The sequence below is a fragment of the Myxine glutinosa genome, chromosome 8 (genome assembly GCF_964187855.1).
Source record: "Myxine glutinosa chromosome 8, kmMyxGlut1.1, whole genome shotgun sequence".
In the NCBI taxonomy this organism is placed as follows: Eukaryota; Metazoa; Chordata; class Myxini; order Myxiniformes; family Myxinidae; genus Myxine; species Myxine glutinosa.
In genome coordinates this window covers 9074916-9094237 of record NC_136268.1, presented here as the reverse complement: position 1 = coordinate 9094237, position 19322 = coordinate 9074916, and the positions used below count along the sequence as shown (strand labels likewise).

General features: G+C 50.6%; 2 protein-coding genes across 4 annotated transcripts in view; one reads left to right on the top strand and one right to left on the bottom strand.

Moving 5' to 3' along the window:
* Positions 1-6985: 6985 nt before the first annotated feature.
* Positions 6986-16104, top strand: RPL23A (ribosomal protein L23a). The gene is made up of 5 exons (XM_068123961.2): positions 6986-7107; positions 9969-10149; positions 14494-14670; positions 15075-15144; positions 16050-16104. Exons 1-5 carry the CDS (start codon positions 6999-7001, stop codon positions 16062-16064), a joined length of 552 nt encoding a protein of 183 aa, XP_067980062.2. The 5' UTR covers positions 6986-6998; the 3' UTR covers positions 16065-16104.
* The window catches only part of APPBP2 (amyloid beta precursor protein binding protein 2), a 41007-nt gene continuing 36237 nt past the window's right edge, over positions 14553-19322 (bottom strand). For all 3 annotated transcript variants that reach the window (XM_068123958.2, XM_068123956.2, XM_068123957.2), the window contains 3 exons: positions 18152-18342; positions 17619-17784; positions 14553-17513 (listed from right to left, as the gene is read on the bottom strand). In XM_068123958.2, the coding sequence (XP_067980059.1) occupies positions 17284-17513; positions 17619-17784; positions 18152-18342 (587 nt within the window). In that variant the 3' untranslated portion in view covers positions 14553-17283. The remainder of the gene's footprint in view (positions 17514-17618; positions 17785-18151; positions 18343-19322) is intronic.

The following is a 19322-nucleotide window of genomic DNA, read 5'->3' as shown; positions in this document are numbered from 1 at the left end:
AGATGTATCACAGTTAAGCTTGAGGAAGTTGATTTGAAGCCAGGATTTTATTTCAGTGATGCAGTTTGTCAGGATAGAGTGGGTGTCGGTGTAGACGGACTTGGTGGAGATGAAAAGCTGGATGTCATCGGCGAAGCAGTGGAATTGGAGGCCATGACGGCGGATTAAGTGACCGAGGGGGGACAGGTAAAGGATGAAGAGGAGGGGGCCAAGAACTGAACCTTGGGGGACACCTTGGGGGAGGGGAGCAGTGGGGGATTTGCAGTTATTGATGGAGATGAACTGGCGTCTGTCAGAGAGGTATGATTTAATCCAAGAGAGGGCAGTGCCGGTAACGTTAAAGGTGGATTCAAGTCGGGTGAGGAGGATGGTGTGATCGATGGTGTCAAAGGCAGCGCTGAGGTCGAGGAGGACGAGAATGTTGAGGTTGCCAGCGTCAGAGGAGAGGAGAAGGTCGTTGGTGATTTTGAGGAGAGCAGTTTCAGTACTGTGGTTGGAGCGGAATCCGGATTGGAATGTTTCATACAGGTTATTGGCAGAGAGATGATGTTTGAGTTGAGTGGCTACAGCGCGTTCCAAAACTTTTGACAGAAAGGGTAGGTTGGAGATGGGTCTGAAGTTGTTTAGGGTGTCAGAGTTTAGACCAGGTTTTTTTAGAATGGGGGTAACAGCAGCAATTTTGAGGGAAGGTGGGACAATGCCTGTAGACAGGGAGGAGTTTATTGTTGCAATGATAAGTGGAGAGAGAGCAGGGAGGGAGGCCTTGACAAAGCTGGAGGGGATGGGGTCAAGAGTGCAGGTGGCAGTTTTCATTCCTATGAGGAGTTCAGAGAGGTCAGTAGGGGAGATTGGGGAGAACCGAGACAGGGGATGGCAGGACAAGGGGGGGCAGGTGGTTGGAGGGGGAGCGGGTGCGGCGGTCGTCAAGCTGTTGTAGATGTTGTCAATTTTGCATTGGAAGAAAGAGAGGAAGGAGATGCAGTTGTCTACTGTGAATGACTGGGTGGTGGTGTTCAAGGGGCGGAGGAGTTTGTTTATTGTCGAGAAGAGTGCTTTTGGGTTTCCGGAGCCAGAGTGGATAATTTGAGAGTAGTAGGCTGAGCGGGCGCGGGAGAGGGCATCTTTGTAGTGTTGTAGGTGGTCCTTGTAGGCTTGGGAGTGAACTGTGAGACCCGTTTTATTGCGGAGTCTTTCAAGTTGGCGAGCACGAGTTTTCATCAGGCGGAGTTCAGGGGTAAACCAGGGAGCAGAATGGGTGAAAGAAACTGTTTTGGTTTTTACAGGCGCAAGCTGGTCAAGGCAGGAGGAGAGAGTGTGGTTGTAGTCGTCAGTGAGGTCGGAAGGGGTGTGGAGGTCAATGAAGGGAGAAGTGGACATTTTTTCAGAGAGGGTGGATGAGAATGAGGTAGGTGAAAGAGCGTTTAGCTTACGGAAGGTGATAGTGCGTGGGTGGGTGGCCTCGTGGTGGCCTCGTGATAGTGCGTGGCCTCGGCACATATATGCGGGCTCTAAGCTCGAGCCCGCCCAGTGCTGCAGTTCGAGCTTTCGAAATAAAGACTCTTTTGTTTTAACAAATGCGTTGTGGCCTACCTCTTTGGCAAGCAAGTTGTGTGTGCGCAGCACTACACTTCACTGGTGACCCCGATTGGTTCAGCCGTCGCTGACTACCAAACGCGCCATGGCCACCAACGCCGTCGCAGTAAAACTCCCAGAGTTTTGGGAAGCACAGGCCGACGTGTGGTTCGTGCAGGCCGAAGCTCAATTTCAGCTTCGAGGCATAACGGCGGACGAGACCCGTTACTACCACGTGGTCGCCTCCCTCGGGCCCGGCACTGCCGCCCGAGTCGTGTCCATCCTGCGGCACCCGCCGGTCGACCACAAGTACGAGGCGCTCAAACGTCTCCTCATCGCCACGTTCGGCCTCACAGAGATCGAACGGGCCGACCGCCTCCTGGACCTTCCCAAACTCGGCGACACATGACCATCCATGCGGATGGATTTTATGCTGTCGCTGCTGGGTGACCAAAGCCCGGATTTCTTATTCCGGGCGCTTTTCCTACGCCACCTACCTCTACAGGTACGCCTTGCGCTGGCTGGTTCCGAAATAAAGGAACCCCGTGCCCTGGCCGTAGAGGCCGACAAGTTTTTCGCGGCTTGCGACACGCGGTCGAGTTACGGTGCTGCTGTCGTGGATCCCGGGGCAGAAGCTACAGCGTCCCTCGTGGCCGCTGCCGCGCCCCACCCACCACCACCACCGCCGAGAACACCGCGGCCGCCGCGGTCGCCGCCGCCCCCGCCGCCGCAAGCCTGGTGCTCTTACCACGCCAGGTTCGGCCACAAGGCTAGGACGTGTCGCCCGCCATGCTCTTTTCACAAGTCGGGAAACGACTGGGCCGTCGCTCATTAGCGGCCCTGAGCGTCGGCCATTCCGGCAGCCTCCTGTTCATTACGGACACCGTGTCCGGGTGCCGTTTCCTCTGCGATACAGGAGCACAGGTAAGCGTCATCCCCGCCTCCACGTCCGACAAGCGAACCGCGGGCCTGGGCCCCGCATTGCTTGCCGCCAACGGTACACCCATCCGCACATTCAGGAAGCGCTGCCTCTCCCTGCGGTGTGGAGGGCAGCGCTTTCAATGGTCGTTCGTGACCGCCAGCGTGCCAATGGCATTGCTTGGTGCGGACTTCCTATGTGCGAATGGGTTGTTGGTCGACGTGAAGCTCAGACGGCTCGTCTAGGCCGAAACCTTTAGCTCGCTCACTTGTTCGCTGAGCGGCTCACTGAGCGGCTCACTGAGCGGCTCACCGAGCGGCTTGCCAAGCGGCTTGCTGGAAGGTTCCGTCCCGGCGAGTTTAGTTTGCACGCTTCCGGCAGCGGACGACTTTACCCGCCTCCTCGCCAGTTTCCCGGCCCTCACACGGCCCACCTTCTCAGCGGTGGCCGTTAAACACGGGGTGGAGCATCACATCCCCACGGTCAGGGCCGCCGGTCTATGCCCGGCCACGCCGACTCGAGCCCACGAAGCTCGACGTGGCGAAAGCGGCGTTCGCCACGCTGGAGCGGCTGGGGATCGTACGGCGCTCCAACAGTGCTTGGGCTTCTCCGCTGCACATTGTGCCGAAGCCCGGCTTGGGATGGCGGCCGTGCAGGGACTACCGATGGCTCAACGATGCCACCACCCCCGACCGCTACCCGGTCCCACACATTCAGGACTTTTCCGCCCGGTTGGCTAACACGACCGTGTTTTCTAAGGTGGACCTCATCCGGGGCTACCATCAGGTCCCCGTCCAACCGGACGACGTCCCGAAGACGGCCTCTTCGAATTCCTAAGGATGCCCTTCGGGTTGAAGAATGCGGCTCAGGCGTTCCAGCGGCTTATGGATAGCGTCTTGCGCGACTTACCTTTCCTGTTTGTCTACCTGGACGACATCCTAGTCGCGAGCGCGTCCCGGGAGGAGCACCTGCTCCACCTCTGCACGCTTTTCGAACGCCTGGGCCAGCATAGCCTAATCATCAACCCCGCCAAGTGCCGTTTCGGCGTCGCCACCATCGACTTCTTGGGGCACCGCATCACCAAGCACGGGACCGTCCCTTGACCGGCCAAGGTGGAGGCGGTCAGGGATTTCCCGTGGCCCCGCACGATAAAGGGGCTCCAGGAGTTCCTGGGCATGGTAAACGTTTACCACCGCTTCGTGCCAAACGTCGCCCGGCTCCTCCGCCCCTTGCACGAGGCCCTTCGGGGCAAGCCGGGCAAAGGTGACATCGCATGGTCGGAGCCGATGGCCGCGGCGTTCGCGGGCGCAAAGCTGGCTCTGGCCGATGCCACCATGCTGGCGCACCCGGCGCCCGATGCACCGATCGCCCTCACCACCGACGCGTCGGACTATGCGGTGGGCGCGGTGCACGAGCAATGGGTGCGTGGTGCTTGGCAACCTCTGGCGTTTTTCAGCCGGCAGCTTCGCCCGCACGAACGCCGGTACAGCACCTTCGACCGCGAGTTGCTCGGGCTCCACCTGGCGGTCCAACACTTCCGCCATCTGCTGGAGGGCCGCCTGTTCATGGCCTTCGTTGACCACAAGCCCCTTGTGTTCGCGATGGCCAAGGTCGCCGAGCCATGGTCGGCACGGCAGCAGCGCCACCTCTCTGCCGTGTCCGAGTACACGACGGACATCCGTCACGTGACGGGTAAGGACAACCCGGTGGCGGATTGCCTTTCCTGGTCCGTCGTGCACGCGGTCCACCTCGGGGTCGACTATGCCCGGATGGCAGAGGCCCAGACCGCCGACCCCGGCCCCAGGCCTTGCGGACCGCCGTCACGGGCCTCCGTGTCACCGAGGTGCCGTTCGACGCCGCGGGCACGGCCCACCCATGCGACGTCTCCCTCGGCCGGCCTCGCCCCATCGTGCCCGCTGGCTGGCAGCGCCCAGTGTTCGACGCCATCCACGGCCTGTTCCACCCTGGCGCAAGGACATCCCAGAAACTCGTCGGGGCGAAGTTCGTCTGGCATGGCCTCAGGAAGGACGTCCGCGACTGGGCCAGGACGTGCCTCGCGTGCCAGCGCGCAAAGGTCCGCCGCCACACCCAGGCACCGTTGGACCCATTTACGGTGCCCGAGCGGCGGTTCGACCACGTGCACGTCGACTTGGTGGAACCTCTGCCCCCCTCGCGAGGGTTCACCCACCTCCTCACCATGGTCGACCGCACCACACGGTGGCCGGAGGCCGTCCCATTGGCGGCGACGTCTGCAGCTGAGGTGGCGCAAGCCTTTATCGCCACTTGGGTTGCCCGGTTCGGTGCCCCCTCGGACATCTCGTCCGACCACGGCCCCCAGTTCACCTTGGAGCTCTGGGCCGCGGTGGCGCAAGGGCTCGGGGTGAAACTACACCGCACCATGGCCTACCACCCCCAGGCCAATGGCCTGTGCGAGCGCTTTCATCGCTCCATGAAGGCCGCGCTCCGGGCCAGCCTCTGCGACGGCGGCTGGGTCGACAGACTCCCCTGGGTCCTGCTGGGCCTCAGGACGGCGCCCAAGGACGACCTGCGCGCGTCCTCGGCGGAGCTGGTCTTCGGGCAACCACTGCGGGTACCGGGTGAATTTATCCCCGACTCCACGGCTCCTTGGTCCGCGGCGCAACAGCGCTCCGCCCTTCAGGTTCGCCCTGAAGGGCGGAGCGCCGGTGCCAGAGCTTTGCCCCGGTGCCAACGGCACACCACGGTTGCCCGCCTTCCCACGTCGCCCCGGAGCTTCGCACGGCAAAGTACGTGTTCATCCGGCACGACGCCCACCGGGCACTGCTACGGCCCCCGTACGACGGGCCCTTCCGCGTGCTGGAGACCGGGGACAAATTTTTCACGGTCGACATCGGCGGTGTCCCGGATCGCATTTCCGTGGGCCGCCTCAAGCCGGCCCACCTCAATCCGGACCACCCCCCGCCAGCAGCTCTGCCTCCACGCCGAGGCCGCCTGGACCCCCGGCACCCCCGCCAGCAGCTCTGCCTCCGCGTCGAGGCCGCCCCCCGGTGGTCGGACCCCCGGCACCCCCCAGCCCCGCCGGCCCGCTACCCCCCAGCCCCGCACCCATCGCCAGGGGGCGTTTCGGCCGGGTCATCCGGCTTCCCCGCAAACTCACCCTTCAGGTGCGCGGGAATTCTGGGTGGGGCGCGTGTGGCGGGCACAAGGGGCAATAATTCCGCGCACCAGTGGGTGGCGTGAGCGCCCAGGCGGGGACCGATGGCACATGCCCCGCCCTTCGACCGATCGGCCACGCCCGGGGACTAGGCGTGGCCTCGGCACATATATGCGGGCTGTAAGCTTGAGCCCGCGGCCCGCCCAGTGCTGCAGTTCGAGCTTTCGAAATAAACTCTTTTGTTTTCACAAACGCGTTGTGGCCTACCTCTTTGGCAAGCAAGTTGTGTGTGCGCAGCACCACACTTCAATATATTTATTATTCGAGTAAATGACCCATTTTAAGGCCGATTTTGGATCTAATTTGCATATTTATGACATCATAATGACTCCAATCATAACAAAACCAACCTTATCATAATCCTTGATCCTGAAAACATGGGTATAGACACCTTGTTTGTTAGGTTTGGATGTGTATTGGCTGAGATATTGAGAAATTAAGATTTTCTCATGTATACTTAGTTGGGGGTAAGCGAGAATCTTCGTGGGGGGTCTGTAGCAAAACGTATACAGATTTGGGCCTGTCACCCAAACTTTTTTGAAAGGCCTTGATATGTACAACAATAAAATCATGGGTGACTTCGTACATTTGCGATGGACACGAACTCCCCCCTAGAGCCAGTCGTATTCAGTGCGCGTCATCGCCGGCCGCCTTCGGTGCTCGACGATGACGTCATGCAGCGCTTGGAGATGGAATAGGAAAAGAGCGGTGTATAATATATTTATGACGTCATTGACTGTGGCTTACATTATTACTCCTGATCCAAGTGAGCTACAGGACACGTGATCCTATTTTTATTTTATTCTCGTGATGTTTCGTGTTTTTTTTCGCGTTTTCCTGATACGAAACGTCCTCTGTAGTCTGTGTCCATGGGGCATGCGAACCCCTCGCGCCCGTCGCTTCGCTGATGCTTTGACTTGTTGCACTTTAATCAAAACTCAGACAGCAAATGGCATTTCACAAACATATTTTCATATCTGTGAATGTGAATCTCGATGAGGATATAAAATGAAGTAAAATGCGAAAAGAGAATCTTTTATAGTCGGTTGTTTTTGCTATCAACGTCGGGGCTGTGGTGGTTGTTGTTGTTGTTGTTTGTATCCTCCTTCCGTGTAGAATACAATATAATTTTATTAACTCTTCCACCCTTTAAAGGGCATGACAGTAAAATGTGTTTATAGTTTTCTGTGTGTACTATTATATATTTTTCTGTTACGTGGTATTCTCGCGATGTTCGCGTTTTCGTGGTATTCTCGCGATGTTCGCGTTTTCGTGGTATTCTCGCGATGTTCGCGTTTTCGTGGTATTCTCGCGATGTTCGCGTTTTCGTGGCATTCTCGCGATATTCGCCTTTTCGTGATATTTCCAATTCTCGCGAGATTTTCTCTTCTCTCCAACATGGCTCCCAAAGCGAAGAAGGAAGGTATTACACGCGTTCCTGATTCAATCCATTGACCATTGACTGCAAATCTGTGCAACTGTTTAACCTCGTATTGCTTTTATTTATTTGATGAAAAGTTGGGGGTTGGGATTGCACGTTAACAGAACTTAGGCCTTGAGTCTGAGGTGACTTGTATATTCTGGTGAGTGAGCTTGGGTTATATTTAGACCTATTTGCCTACTTAGTGTTTTTCGATCATTCTTAAACTAATCCACGTTAAGTGTGTTGTTATTATTATGTATTTTGCTTTCTCGAAAACTCCATCTTTCTTGATTTTGGTATTTTCAACATTGCACGTACCTAGGATTGGATTCAACATTGCAGGCCACGTGTTCTGGGCCTGTTTAGTGCTAGTGTTACTATAGTGTTAGGTGCGATGTAAACTACACATCCCTGTATTTAGATTCGAACTCAATATCTTGGATCAAACTTTGATGTAAACTACACAACCCCGTCTTGCCAAGTTTGATGTAAACTACACAACCCCGTCTTGCCAAGTTTGATGTAAACTACACAACCTCGTCTTGCCAAGTTTGATGTAAACTACACAACCCAGTCTTGCCAAGTTTGATGTAAACTACACAACCCAGTCTTGCCAAGTTTGATGTAAACTACACAACCCCGTCTTGCCAAGTTTGATGTAAACTACACAACCCCGTCTTGCCAAGTTTGATGTAAACTACACGACCCTGTCTTGCCAAGTTTGATGTAAACTACACAACCCAGTCTTACCAAGTTTGATGTAAACTACACAACCCCGTCTTACCAAGTTTGATGTAAACTACAGTCTACACAACCTCGTCTTGCCAAGTTTGATGTGAACTACACAACCTCGTCTTGCCAAGTTTGATGTAAACTACACAACCCCATCTTGCCAAGTTTGATGTGAACTACACAACCTCGTCTTGCCAAGTTTGATGTAAACTACAGTCTACACAACCCCGTCTTACCAAGTTTGATGTAAACTACACAACCCCATCTTGCCAAGTTTGATGTAAACTACACAACCCCGTCTTGCCAAGTTTGATGTAAACTACAGTCTACACAACCCCGTCTTACCAAGTTTGATGTGAACTGCACAACCCCGTCTTACCAAGTTTGATGTAAACTACACAACCCCGTCTTGCCAAGTTTGATGTGAACTGCACAACCCCGTCTTGCCAAGTTTGATGTGAACTGCACAACCCCGTCTTGCCAAGTTTGATGTAAACTACAGTCTACACAACCCCGTCTTACCAAGTTTGATGTAAACTACACAACCCCGTCTTACCAAGTTTGATGTAAACTACACAACCCCGTCTTGCCAAGTTTGATGTGAACTACACAACCCCGTCTTGCCAAGTTTGATGTGAACTACACAACCCCGTCTTGCCAAGTTTGTAAACTGCACAATCCCGTCTTGCCAAGTTTGATGTGAACTACACAACCCCGTCTTGCATTCATCCCAATAACCTTTAAATCTGAGTCTCATACGAAACAAAGTTACCAGGTTTTCCATTTACTGAGATTACATTGAACTTTGTTCCAAAATAGGAAACAACACTTTAGCTGATTTTGTAATTACAAAGTTTGTTTTTTAAATTTGTTTCGTTATAGTTTTGTGTTTGATGAAATAGCTATAGCAGTTTAAGGTGCGTGTTAATTGTTGCTTTGTGATGAACCCAATATTTATAGATTAGTAAATGTGTGTGTCCGTGCGTGTGCATCTGCGTGTCCGTGCGTGTGCATCTGCGTGTCCGTGCGTGTGCATCTGCGTGTCAGTGCGTGTGCATCTGCGTGTCAGTGCGTGTGCATCTGCGTGTCAGTGCGTGTGCATCTGCGTGTCAGTGCGTGTGCATCTGCGTGTCCATCTGCGTGTCCGTGCGTGTGCATCTGCGTGTCCGTGCGTGTGCATCTGCGTGTCCGTGCGTGTGCATCTGCGTGTCCGTGCGTGTGCATCTGCGTGTCCGTGCGTGTGCATCTGCGTGTCCGTGCGTGTGCATCTGCGTGTCCGTGCGTGTGCATCTGCGTGTCCGTGCGTGTGCATCTGCGTGTCCGTGTCAGTACGTGTGCATCTGCGTGTCCATGTCAGTACGTGTGCATCTGCGTGTCCGTGTCAGTACGTGTGCATCTGCGTGTCCGTGTCGGTACGTGTGCATCTGCGTGTCCGTGTCGGTACGCGTGCATCTGCGTGTCCGTGTCGGTACGCGTGCATCTGCGTGTCCGTGTCGGTACGCGTGCATCTGCGTGTCCGTGTCGGTACGCGTGCATCTGTGTATCCGTGTCGGTACATGTTCATCTGTGTGTCCGTGCATGTGCAATTGTGCATCTGTGTGTCCGTGTCAGTACGCGTGCATCTGTGTGTCCGTGTCGGTATGTGTGCATCTGTGTGTCCATGCGTGTGCATCTCTGTGTCCGTGTCAGTACGCGTGCATCTGATTGTCCCTGTCAGTACGCGTGCATCTGATTGTCCCTGTCAGTACGTGTGCATCTGTGTGTCCGTGTCAGTGCGTGTGCATCTGTGTGTCCGTGTCAGTACATGTTCATCTGTGTGTCCGTGCATGTGCACTGTGCATCTGTGTGTCCGTGTCAGTACGCGTGCATCTGGGTGTCTGTGTCAGTGCGTGTGCATCTGTGTGTCCATGCGCTTGCATCTGCATAGCCTAATGTGCTAATTTGCATATTTGATGATCCTCCACAGCCCTTTATTTGGTGGGTTTGTGTTGAGAGTGAATAAGGAACAACAATGATTGCAGTGAATTGTATAAAACTTGCTTTTTGTTGTCAAGCATTTCAAAGCCAGGAAGTGTTTTCAACTTTGTATTGCTGTTTCACAAATTGTTTTTGTATTTTATTACCTGCAGCTGTTCCAGCCAAGACGGAAGCAAAGTCGAAGGCGCTGAAGGCAAAGAAAGCTGTGCTGAAGGGGGTTCACAGCCACCGCAAGAAGAAAGTGCGAGTTTCTCCAAGCTTTCACCGGCCAAAGACACTGCGACTCCGGAGGCAGCCAAAGTTTCCACGACGTAGCGCTCCGCGAAGAAACAAGTGAGCGGGAGAGATAGATGTTGGCAACAACAACAACAGGCATTTTAAGGCCATTTTCCCTGCTAGAGCAGGGGTTAGCCTTGTGGGCCCCATGACGATCTTCTCCATTTTGCCCTATTTTCTGCATCTCCCCTTGTTAACCCCCTTGCCCACATTTCTTCTTCCACCATCTTTAGCGAAGTCTTTCTCGGTCTTCCCCATCCTCTACTCCCTTCTACATTCTCACACATGCAGCATACAACTTTCCCTTCAGCTTCAACGACATTCCCCTCCTCATCAGCACGCCACTCAGTTCCCGAAACTTCTTCCATGCACATCTCACTCTAGCAACCGTTGCCGAGTCTGATCCACCTTCTCCATTCAGCATGTCTCCGAGGTAGCAAAATGTTTTCACACCTTCCAGCTTCACGCCGTCTCCAAGATCCAACTCAACATTACCTCCATCTGCAGCTCCCTCTGTGCACACCTTACATTTGAATGTAGCTGCCACACTGGTAAATGACCCTCTCAGACCACTACATTTTTGATGAACCCACTCAGCGCACATTGTACATTGAATGGAATTCACTCCGACACCCTTCCTGCACACAGCACAGGGCCACTTCCCAGTTCTTTCCACCTCACCACATGCTTTACCACTTGCCATCACCTTAGTCTTTCCGATATTCACTTTCAGACCTTTTGCCTCCATACATTCCTTCCACTTGTTCATCTTCTCCTTCAGTCCATCCATACTCTCACCAATCAACACCAGATCATCTGCATACAACAACTCCCACGGTAAACCCTCCTTTACGTTCCGAGCCAGCACCTCCATCACAGCTACAAATAGTAGTGGACTTAGTACCGACCTCTGATGCACTCCCACCTTCACCTCAAACTCACCACTCTTCCCGTCCTTCGTCCTTACAGCTGTGCGCGCTCTTTTGTAAATCGCCATCACTACTCTGATCAACCATTCCTCCACTCGTAACTTCCTCAATGCCCATGTCAATACTTCGCGTGGAACCCTATTGAATGCTTTCTCCAGATCAACAAACCCAAGAAACAACTTCTTCCTCTTCTCCATGTACTTCTCCTGCAACTGCCTCACAATAAAAAGCGCGTCTGTCGTTCCTCTTCCTGGCATAAATCCAAACTGCATTTCGTCGATCTTCACCTTCTTCCTTATCCTCCTCTCCAACACCCTTTCCAATACCTTCATTCCATGCTCCAATAACTTTATCGCTCGGTACGAGCCACAGTCCAGAGGGTCACCTTTCCCCTTGTGTAGAGGGACGAGGGTACTCGGTTCCTAATCCACTGGAATGAGGCCTTCTTTCACCACCAGATTACAGATCTCTGTCTTGATAATGGAGAGTTGTTGGCAACAGAGAGGATAAAAATGGAGATGGGGAGGGGGGGGGGGTGCATGGGAGATTGTCCATATAGCCATGTAACGGTTCTCTCGAACACGCCAAAGATATGGAGACGACCCATCGATCGCCTGGGAGTGACTCAGATATCCCCGCATTCCAAGATGGTGTATCCCCCCACCCCTTTCCCATCTTTGTGATGCCAGGGCCTAGATCCAAGATAGAGATGTAGGGATTGAGGGACACAGGGGAGTAGAATGGCCGATGGAGATCAATCGTTCTCTGACTGTGGCTGCACTGCCCTGACATATCTGGGAGCAGGAAAGAGTGGGGATGGAAGATTTGGCCCCCCATGTGCATTCAGTGGGGGTGAGGAGGAGGGGTACAACCATGGTGAAGAGGGGCAGGGCCGTGGTTCCTCGAAAACCTGGTGGTGCCTTGCCAAGACTTGCACACTTTGCCCTCTCTTTGCTTTGTCCTGCTCACGTATATGCAGGACACACGTGGTCCAGTAGCAACCCCCTCCTAGTAAAACTGCTCATCTCCACTCATTTATTCTTTTTTCCCCACCTGTGGAACCACCTTCCATACTCTTTGATCTTATTCTTTCCTCCCGGTTCAAGACATTTCACCATCATCTCAAGTCATCCCCATCCAAAATCATGATCTTTTATGCACCTGCTAACCCCCCACAAATCTTTCCTTATGGATCAACCTTGTTCGCCCTTTGTGTTCTCCCTTACCTCTCATCGTTACCTGCATCCCTTGTTTGTCTGTCTATTTTCTCCCTCCGCCCTGTCGTTTCCCCTTTCCTTGTTATTCCCTTTGCTATGTTGTGTCCTGATTTGTTGTCTCATAGCTCTTCCACGAGCAGAGACGATGCATGAAGAGTTAAAAAAAATAAAATCCTGAAGTTCTGAGTAAATCCTGAATTTTTTTTTCCCCCTGAAAGTCCTAGTTGTGTTCATTTGTTTTATACTGTGTACTCCCCCACCCCGGCCCTCTCCCTTCCACAGATTTAACGACGTCCTTGTTGTCTACTGTTGTGCTTTTGTGTCTCCCTTTATTAACGCACAGGTTGTAAACCTGGTGCGTTATAGCGTTTGCCTGGGAATTTCTGTCTCTCCAAAAGTGAAGCTCCAACAGTGTAGACGTTTCTGTCGCTCAGATGTGTAGACAGTTTCTGTCGCTCAGATGTGTAAACATGACGTCATCAAATCTATATTTAGGCTAACCATGGGCTACCCCTTTGGCTGGTACGCGGCCGCTCGCTAGTACATAATATAGGATATATTTGTTATATGTTATGTTATAGGATATATAGGATATATGTTATATGATATAGGATATATATAGGATAGGTTATAGGATATATATGTTATAGGATAGGAATATAGGACCCAAATGACCCAGAGGACCCAAATGACCCAGAGGACCCAAATGACCCAGAGGACCCAAATGACCCAGAGGACCCAAATGACCCAGATGACCCAAATGACCCAAATGACCCAGAGGACCCAAATGACCCAGAGGACCCAAATGACCCAGAGGACCCAAATGACCCAGAGGACCCAAATGACCCAGAGGACCCAAATGACCCAGAGGACCCAAATGACCCAGAGGACCCAAATGACCCAGAGGACCCAAATGACCCAGAGGACCCAAATGACCCAGAGGACCCAAATGACCCAGAGGACCCAAATGACCCAGAGGACCCAGTCATCAGAGATGTCTGGGTCATTTGGGTCCTCTGGGTCATTTGGGTCCTCTGGGTCATTTGGGTCCTGGCCAACCTGGCCAACCAAGGCCAACCTGGGCGGAATCCAAGTGGATTCACTTGACTTGTTATGTTTTATGTGTCTCTGTTTATGTTTTTGTGTTTTATCTGTTAGCTCTTACATGAGCCTCTACTTTGTATAAAAACAAATAAAATAACATCCCCCCCACACACACCTCTCCACCCCACAATTCAAACAATGACCCCACGTTCGTGGATTCAACATTCTCGGCATTTTCCAGGAACGTATCCCCCCTATTATGTCGGGGTCCGAGTGTACAGCATGATATTTCAAAAACTTGTGGACGGATGACAAAACTAGGTGAGTTTGTTCAGCGACAAGAACAAACCGATGCAATTTAGGTTCAGGTCCCGATACGGATCCGGCCTATCGGTGGATAGAAAACGTAAAGTGTTCAGCTTGGGGAGGTATGCGCTCTACCGAGTGCCGTTCTAGTTTGCCGAGTTAAGCTGGGGGAGGGAGTGGTGGTGTTGTTGATTGAAGGTTCAATCTCCTGCATGGCGGGGGAGTAGTTGGTGGCTCCTCCTCTTGCTCTACTGGAGAAGGCCCGTGGGGGTTGTATTTGATTATTTAGGTGTTTAAAAAGGCGAGACACAACCCCTGAGCTTTGGACAAGTGCCGTCACTTCCCAGGGCACTCTGGGTACTCGCGACGTCACGTAGTTTTCTCAAGGGAGCATTTCCTAAAGGATTTCCTCCTCCCCCACGGCTGCCTACCTATGGGGATTACCTGTGCTCTTAACCTTTGAAATGCTGAGTGTTAACCAAAGGAGCGGCATGCACCATTTCAAAAGTCATTGGTACGACTTGGCTGGAATTTGAATGCAATTCCCAGACATGGAGCAGACGCTCTAACCATTGCACTAGTCAGTCTGGTTTGGGTGAGTTTTTGGGGTTTAATTCTCTTGCTGTGCTCTGGGGGGTGGGAGTTGATTAACGGTGGTGGGTTAGTCCACGTGTGTGCATTTTGTGTGCTAATTTGGGCTTGGGTTGTGGTGTTTCACTCTCTTGTTCTTTTTATTTGAAAGTCCTATTCTTCCTGATATTTCTCCCGAATTTGCTTATTTGTGAAGCTTTTCAGTTTTGATGTTTGATGGACCTTCTGTGTTGAACTGCAGCCACAAACTGTATTGAGCTTGGCTCTTGCTCCGGTCTCACGGCTGCCCCATCCTCTTCCATCCCCTTTTCCAGATTGGACCATTATGCCATTGTGAAATATCCCCTGACAACAGAGGCAGCGATGAAGAAGATTGAAGACAACAACACTCTGGTTTTTATTGTGGATGTTAAATCGAACAAGCACCAGATCAAGCTGGCTGTGAAAAAGCTATACAACATCGGGGTCATGAAAGTAAACACCCTCATCAGGTCATTGTGGATTCCTTCTTGTCCTCGTACGGCCCCTTGTGTGTTTTGTAGGGCCTTTAGCAATAACCCGATTGGCTGAACTTTACCCCAAGCAAATTAACCTGGGATGTGATGCAGTTTGAGGACTTTTTTTTATCCTCTGGAAATACCACGAACTTGATTTGTCATTTTTTCTATCCAAAGTCGAGGCTCGTAGAAAGCTAGAACACGGAACGTATCGGGACGCAACAGAACAGAAGGAACAGTTGAGAGCGAGTGGGGGCAAAGAGCAACGGCAGGGACAAAACAGAGGGGGACGTGGACCTCAGGGATGTGGGGAGGAATTATGGGTAGGGGAGGATGCATGTGGTGGGCAAGATGGCTGACTCTAATCACAACCAAGTCTGACTATGTTTTATTTCCAGGCCTGATGGTGAGAAGAAGGCCTACGTACGCCTGACTCCTGACTTTGATGCCCTGGATGTTGCCAACAAGGTAAATACAGTAGTAATTGTGCGTTTTTGGCTTTGGTCCTTGAAAGGTGGAGTTGGGAGGTCGGGGGAAGGGGTCACGTGCTGTGTAAATGATGACTTTATTCTCAGCTCAGAACAGCAATGTTGAAATCAAAGGAAAACACCTGATGCACAGCCCCACCCCCCTCCGTCCTCCCATCTTAATCGAGTCACCGAATGCTGGTGTTTATAATGGTGATTGTTTTGGTCTTAGTTTGAACCAGATTCCTCGTTTTGTCTCAAATCAAAGCTTCCCATTGTAATATCTAAATGTCGTCCGAGTGATCCGCAGGGCATTTGAGCTTGATGAAATATAGTAAAAAATAACCAATTTAAATTAGCAATTTCCTCCTTTTGCACGTGGACAGGAAATTGTCCTCGCTTCTGGAACGCCCATTTATCGTTAAACACCGATTCGACATGGCACAAAAAGTAGGCGTGGCTTTGTTGATTGTGTCGAATGTGGAAAAGTCCCAATTCTGAGCAGTCGAGTGGAATGAGCATTTCTCGCACCACTCAGTCACCTTCAGCCTCGATTGCGCACCAATAGTAAATGGTGGGTTTGGAGGACATTTGCACGCAAAGGCAGCATTTGTTGTGCATTAAATGGTGCAAGATGTACGTTGCAGGATTTTATTTTCTTCTTCTTCACTATTGGCCAAAGGTATAATTGGATGTCAATAATTAATTTAAATTTTTTATTTATTATTTAATGAAAATGTTTTTTTTTTGTTTGACTTGCCCTTGAGTAGGTGAGCTATTGCCAGCGGCTGCGTGTTGCAGCGTAAATGACTTTTCTTCGACTTATGATTGAAGGAAAGGAATGTATTTTGTGCAGACGGAATATTTGATCAGTTTTGTGATTTACCATCTCGCTTTGTTTTGCAGATTGGAATCATCTGAGATCTTTTGTTACAGCAAAATAAATCTGATTAGCATCTAACGGTTTGCTTGTACTTGATTCAAGGTGCATGTCTGATTAGACCAGGCCACAGGGCTTGCTTTATGCTTTATTTTGTTTCCTTTTTAAGAATCGACACCAATGCAACATGGTGCAAATAAATCGTTTGAGGGAGTAAGCTGAAATTAAAAAGTGAACTTGATTGTACCAACAGCCGGGTCATCTCCAGTGGCAGGAAGCAAATGTAAATCTACTTGTTTTAAACTTAAACCTACTGACGGCATAAGAAGGGCTGGAGGAACTGGTGCAGTGCAGGTGTGCCCTGTACAAGTTGCACGATGAGGTGAGCCTGGCAGGTGATAACAGGGTTGACCATTCTGAATGGAGGTGAGTTACACAAATTGGTCACAGTTGATAACTGGAGACGAGTTGTTTCCCCAAGAATCCAGCAGAAGATGGATAGAGTACACGTGCACATCACATCACAGCAATGTGGATGATGATGATTGGCTAATATCACAGCGAGACAAAATGCATCCAATTTGTAACATTTTAAACACTTAATGGAACTGATCCTTCTGAGGCAAATTGACTCCTCAACCCCCTGGGGCTGCTGCTTCTGCCGTCATAATCAATATCTGCAGCTGTTCAAACTTGTATCCACAATTCTTTTTCATCATGGTGAGGATGTTACTATGTTTTATCGAAGCCTTTTGTTGGAATCTGTGGTGTTCAAAATAACGAGCCCACTGCAACCCAGACTATTGTTACCTGGTCCGCTAAACATTGTGGTTCAGCATTTGTTACGAGCTCGTAGGTCGACTTGAAGATATGTTGTGGGGAGTTGTACATCAGCTGGGGAGATGACCAAAGCTGAATTGAAATGTAGTTCCATTTTTAAAGGGCCCGTGTTGTTGCTCGGCCTCAGGACTATGAAAATTGATTTCTCAAATCGAGTCCACGAGCACTGAGTGGGGGAAGCAAACCGAGCAGTTGTTGGAAATGAGTTCGGACATTTAATAAATCAAACACCATACGGTATGTCGGAAGAAATGGACGCTTCACAGTAACGCTCGAGTCCAAGGACTGCTCAAAGCAAGTCGGAAAAGTCTCGCGTCGGTGACGCAAAAATCGTCCACTTCCAGGACTCACCCACAAATTGGGAACCTGGAATTGCCGGCAAGGCTTCGCGAAACAACACATCCATCGATGTTGCATCGCTTAGCGTTTGAGGAACGAAAGGATGACCATTTGTGTCGATTGCTCAGCTCTTGTAACTTCTTCTAGTGCGTTTGTGACTTCAAACTGATGGTCACGTAGCCGATTCCAGTTGGCCAGGATCTCATGGTATTCGAACACTTTTGGCAGGTTCCCCACAGAATTGTAGAGCTTTATAAGGCCCCGGTAATCGTACTCAAGGCCACTGTATCCTTCACCAAATAGTTTCTTCCCTGTTGGGAGTGGGAGGAAATGAAGCACAAATAGGAAGCATGGTTATGTCATAAGAATATAACATTCAAAGGTGTAATAAACCAGATGGGTAATAAACCAGTTACCTATAGCAATGGAACGGAGGTAGAGATGTTCTGCCTGCCCGTACTGGCGCATGTCATAATTGTACAGCGAGGCGAGATGTCCCACCGACAAGGCAACCTCGTAGTCCTCCTGCCCGAGGAGTTGTTCCTTTATTTGGATTGCCTTCACGTGCATCTCTTCCGCTTCCTGGATGATGCGTCAAATTACGAACAGGTATGAGAACTTCATTGTGGGGAAAAAAGTACAACACTGGAAAAGGGCAGGGGATTCTCACGTCGATATGCAAGCTTTTGCAATGCTTGTTTCACGGAGCTGATGTTTCAGACCAACAGAACAATCCCGATTCGTTACATATTACCAGTCACCTGCATGAATGTGAAAGACTAAACGTTCAGAAAACGTGGAAACTTCACACATGCGTCGATTTTGAATCCCGCCAAACGTACAAGTGGTAACTACCTGCTGGCATTCCAAGTCATCCTTTACAGGCATTCACCTTCAATTATGCAACCTGCAAGTTTCAATGCTCTTCGTGTCGACTGCTACCACCAACCTTGAATCTGCGCATGGACTGGTAGAGGCGGCCGAGATTGCCATAGTGTTTTGCGGTTTGTACGTTTATCTCTCCAAAGGCCTTGCGTGCCAGCTCCAGGGAGGTCAGATGAAGGTCGTGTGCTTCCTGCAGCAAACGCTGCTCGGTCTCTTTGTTGGGGCAATCGATGGCAATCTCCTCCAAAATTAGAGCTGGAAATGAACGGAAATCCATCTTTCGTATTCAAGCAGATGGAAAACAAATCACACTAAAACGGTGCTACACTAAAATGATTAGCAAACACCCATTTGTTACATTCAGTGATTAAACGCATTTACCTGACTCATTCATCACTCCAATAGTAACTTGTAACTCAAGACCAAGCAATGAGATAAAGACTCTAGGCCTTGGTTGCATTCCTTCCTCAACTGAATAACTGGTCAAATGTCAACTTCCCTGGTCTCTGGTTTCATCTGTACATGTGCAGTTGATGTGAAAATGGATCGTGAGACTCAATCCATAAAACCTTGCCAAACCTGGGAAGATCGCTGGACCTCATCTTCAATCATACCCTGTATGCCACCACAACATTGGTGAACTCTCAAAAATATTTATTCTGCATTTGTACAACTGGTACACCTACTCCGTATGGGATTGGCAGGAAGGGTCATGTTATTATCCTATCTTATAAATCACAGTAGATCTAGGGTTGGGCCTCAATAACATCGAGGGTGTGTTCAGCTACCAAGTTTATTGTATGGAGCTTGCCTGCGGTTTAAGCGTTCGAGCAAGCACTCCATTTGAAACCGTTGATAAGGAACGGCAGGCTTGGCAAGCGCTAGCTATACGCTTGGTACCTGAACACACACCCGGAGTTTCCTCCCCTTCAGATTGGTGTTAAATAGCAGTAGCGGTCGCGACTATTTGAAAAGGTAATCGTACGTGTTTGTGGTTTATAATATTTTTGGGGTGCATCACAAAACGTCACAATAAGCAATTTATACACATTAACACAGCGTTTGTCCAAAGAAGAAAAACCCCATTGGGGAGGAGGGATATTATTAGTGCTAATATTGTTTTGTAAGAACATTAATATTATGCTATTATCATTGGTGTTGTTACTTTTGTTATTAGAAGCGGCCTTGGAAAAATGCCATGACTACCTATCTTAACGTGGATATACACCTTAACA